The sequence below is a fragment of the Oncorhynchus clarkii genome, chromosome 13, assembly GCF_045791955.1.
Source record: "Oncorhynchus clarkii lewisi isolate Uvic-CL-2024 chromosome 13, UVic_Ocla_1.0, whole genome shotgun sequence".
NCBI lineage: Eukaryota > Metazoa > Chordata > Actinopteri > Salmoniformes > Salmonidae > Oncorhynchus > Oncorhynchus clarkii.
Window position 1 is genome coordinate 4,499,277 of NC_092159.1, and position 3,276 is coordinate 4,502,552.

At 48.1% G+C, this 3,276-nt stretch overlaps 1 protein-coding gene across 1 annotated transcript in view; it reads right to left on the reverse strand.

Moving 5' to 3' along the window:
* Window positions 1–564: 564 nt before the first annotated feature.
* LOC139424303 (mitochondrial adenyl nucleotide antiporter SLC25A23-like) overlaps window positions 565–3,276 on the reverse strand; it is a 24,720-nt gene continuing 22,008 nt past the window's right edge. The window contains exon 11 of the mRNA XM_071176006.1: window positions 565–1,642. Coding sequence (XP_071032107.1) covers window positions 1,616–1,642 — 27 coding nt within the window. The 3' untranslated portion in view covers window positions 565–1,615. The remainder of the gene's footprint in view (window positions 1,643–3,276) is intronic.

Genomic DNA, 3,276 nt, shown 5'->3' on the forward strand with positions numbered 1-3,276 from the left:
ACAGAACCCCCCAACTAGTAGGCTGCACAAATGGCACCCTACCCCTAATAAAAATAGTGCACTACTTTTTAGTGCACCGAATAGGGTGCTATTTGGGCCGCATCCACAGGCTTCAACTCAAAAATCACCTCACAAGTAATAATCATGAACATGTCCAAGTCATTGGACTAATATTGCAGTCATTGGACTCATAGTGAAGTCATTGGACTCATAGTGAAGTCATTGGACTCATATTGAAGTCATTGGACTCATAGTGAAGTCATTGGACTCATAGTGAAGTCATTGGACTAATATTGCAGTCATTGGACTCATAGTGAAGTCATTGGACTAATATTGAAGTCATTGGACTCATAGTGAAGTCATTGGACTCATAGTGAAGGACTCATAGTGAAGTCATTGGACTCATAGTGAAGTCATTGGACTCATAGTGAAGTCATTGGACTCATAGTGAAGGACTCATATTGCAGTCATTGGACTCATAGTGAAGTCATTGGGCTCATATTGAAGTCCTTGTTATGATATAACCTCATACACATAAACCAACTAAATAAATACACAATGGTAATATGGAAGTTATTCAGAAGAGGGAAGAATAACACAGTCTTGGCAGTTTGGTTGATTTGGCATTCTGGAGTTTTATCATATTTTTTTGTGAGACAAAAATCACACCTACTCGCTGCACACACACACACACACACACACACACACACACACACACACACACACACACTGACACACACGTAAAAGGGGGACCACCTCTGAGTCGTATCATCATGGTGATGACATCAGCGCGTGTCTGTGTTCTATTGGCTTCAGCACTTGATTAAACCATGCATCTCTAACTATTTACGCACTTTGATAAAACTCTTTGTTGAAACGTACCACAGTAACTGGGATTCAGAAAAAAAACTCAGGTTTCAATATAGGGTTGAAAAATCCAGTCATTTTCCCCCAAATTCCCTGGTTGGAGGATTATGGATGTTGTGCTTATTTCTGTCTGATTCCAGAAAAATTCCAACCAGTATTTCTGGAAAATCAGGGAATTTGGGGAAAGTTCCTGATATTTTGCAACCCTAAATACAGTACAAGGTTTAATGTGCTTGTTTCTCATCCGGCTGTCTAAAATGTCCTCACAGCATTATAATTTAAAATACTCTCGTAGGCAGAGGTTTATTTAAATCCTGTGTCCACAAGCACATCCCAATCTTTTCAGATCATCGAAAGAAAGACTTCGACACCTCGTCTTCTCCTCTTCCTCATCCTCTTCTTCCACCTACGATGAGTCATGGCAGGTAGATTGCTACTGGTCCTTTTTTCATTGTGAAAAGTTCTCAAGTCACCCTGGTTCCAATATGAAAAGTTCTAGAAGTCCTGGTGGTTCCAATATGAACAGTTCTAGAAGTCCTGGTGGTTCCAATATGAACAGTTCTAGAAGTCCTGGTGGTTCCAATATGAAAAGTTCTAGAAGCCCTGGTGGTTCCAATATGAAAAGTTCTAGAAGTCCTGGTGGTTCCAATATGAAAAGTTCTAGAAGTCCTGGTGGTTCCAAGGTTCCAGTGGCGTATCCCTTCTTCTTCAGGACCAACCAACCACACAACATGGAGATGGTGTCATCCTATCCCAGAGATTTCTCTATTCTCCACCTAAAGATTCATGGGGGAAAAGGTCATATTGTGATCCTTGTCTTGAGGCGTTGTCAGTAGTGAAATGGTAAAGGGTTTTGTTTTTGGTCAAAGTCTTGAAGCACCGTTAGTTGTCAAACACGTCCTCGCCCGTTGTTAATGCAGAGAGAGAAAAGCCCAACCCAGTAGTCGAGAAGCTAGTCGGCTAGTTTTCAAAACCAGAAACACCTCCACATGCAGCGCAGGCCGAGTAAAACGTCACACGTGTTGTCATAGAAACCATGTTGACACTTGCAACCACAAAGCTTCCACACGGTTAGACATCACTTGGGTGCAGGACTTGAGAGGTCTCTCTCTCTGTTATTTGATTCATTCCTCCCTTTCTCTCTCTCCCTCCTTTGTTCCCTGCCTCCGCCTCCTCTCACTGTGTCTTTAGGTGTGGTCCTGCAACAAGCCCATAGCTGCCACACACTGGTCTGTCTCGTCTCCATCCCTCCCTCCCTCCGTCTCCTCTCACTGTGTCTTTAGGTGTGGTCCTGCAACAAGCCCATAGCTGCCACACACTGGTCTGTCTCGTCTCCATCCCTCCCTCCCTCCGTCTCCTCTCACTGTGTCTTTAGGTGTGGTCCTGCAACAAGCCCATAGCTGCCACACACTGGTCTGTCTCGTCTCCATCCCTCTCTCTCTCTCACCTCATTCTCTCCCCCACTCAAATGCATCTACGATCCCTCCCTCCAGCATCTCTCTCCCTCCCTCCAGCATCTCTCTCCACCCCCCTCTTTCCTCATCTGTATCTCTCCACCCCCTCCTTCCTCATCTGTATCTCTCCACCCCCTCCTTCCTCATCTGTATCTCTCCACCCCCCTCCTTCCTCATCTGTATCTCTCCACCCCCCTCCTTCCTCATCTGTATCTCCCCCCCTCCTTCCCCATCTGTGTCTCTCCACCCCCCCTCCTCCTTCCTCATCTGCATCTCTCCACCCCCCCTCCTCCTTCCTCATCTGTATCCCCCCCCCCTCCTTCCTCATCTGTATCTCCCCCCCTCCTTCCCCATCTGTGTCTCTCCACCCCCCTCCTCCTTCCTCATCTGTATCTCTCCACCCCCCCTCCTCCTTCCTCATCTGTATCTCTCCACCCCCCCTCCTCCTTCCTCATCTGTATCTCTCCACCCCCCCTCCTCCTTCCTCATCTGTATCTCTCCACCCCCCCTCCTTCCTCATCTGCATCTCTCCACCCTCCCTCCTTCCTCATCTGTATCTCCCCCCTCCTTCCTCATCTGTATCTCTCCACCCCCCCTCCTCCTTCCTCATCTGTATCTCTCCACCCCCCCTCCTTCCTCATCTGCATCTCTCCACCCTCCCTCCTTCCTCATCTGTGTCTCTCCACCCCCCCTCCTCCTCCCTCATCTCCATCTCTCCACCCCCTCCTCCTTCCTCATCTGCATCTCTCCACCCCCATCCTTCCTCATCTGTATCTCTCCACCCCCCTCCTCCTTCCTCATCTGCATCTCTCCACCCCCATCCTTCCTCATCTGTATCTCTCCACCCCTCCTCCTTCCTCATCTGCATCTCTCCACCCCCCCACCTTCCTCATCTGCATCTCTCCACCCCTCCTCCTTCCTCATCTGCATCTCTCCACCCACCCCCCCCTCCTTC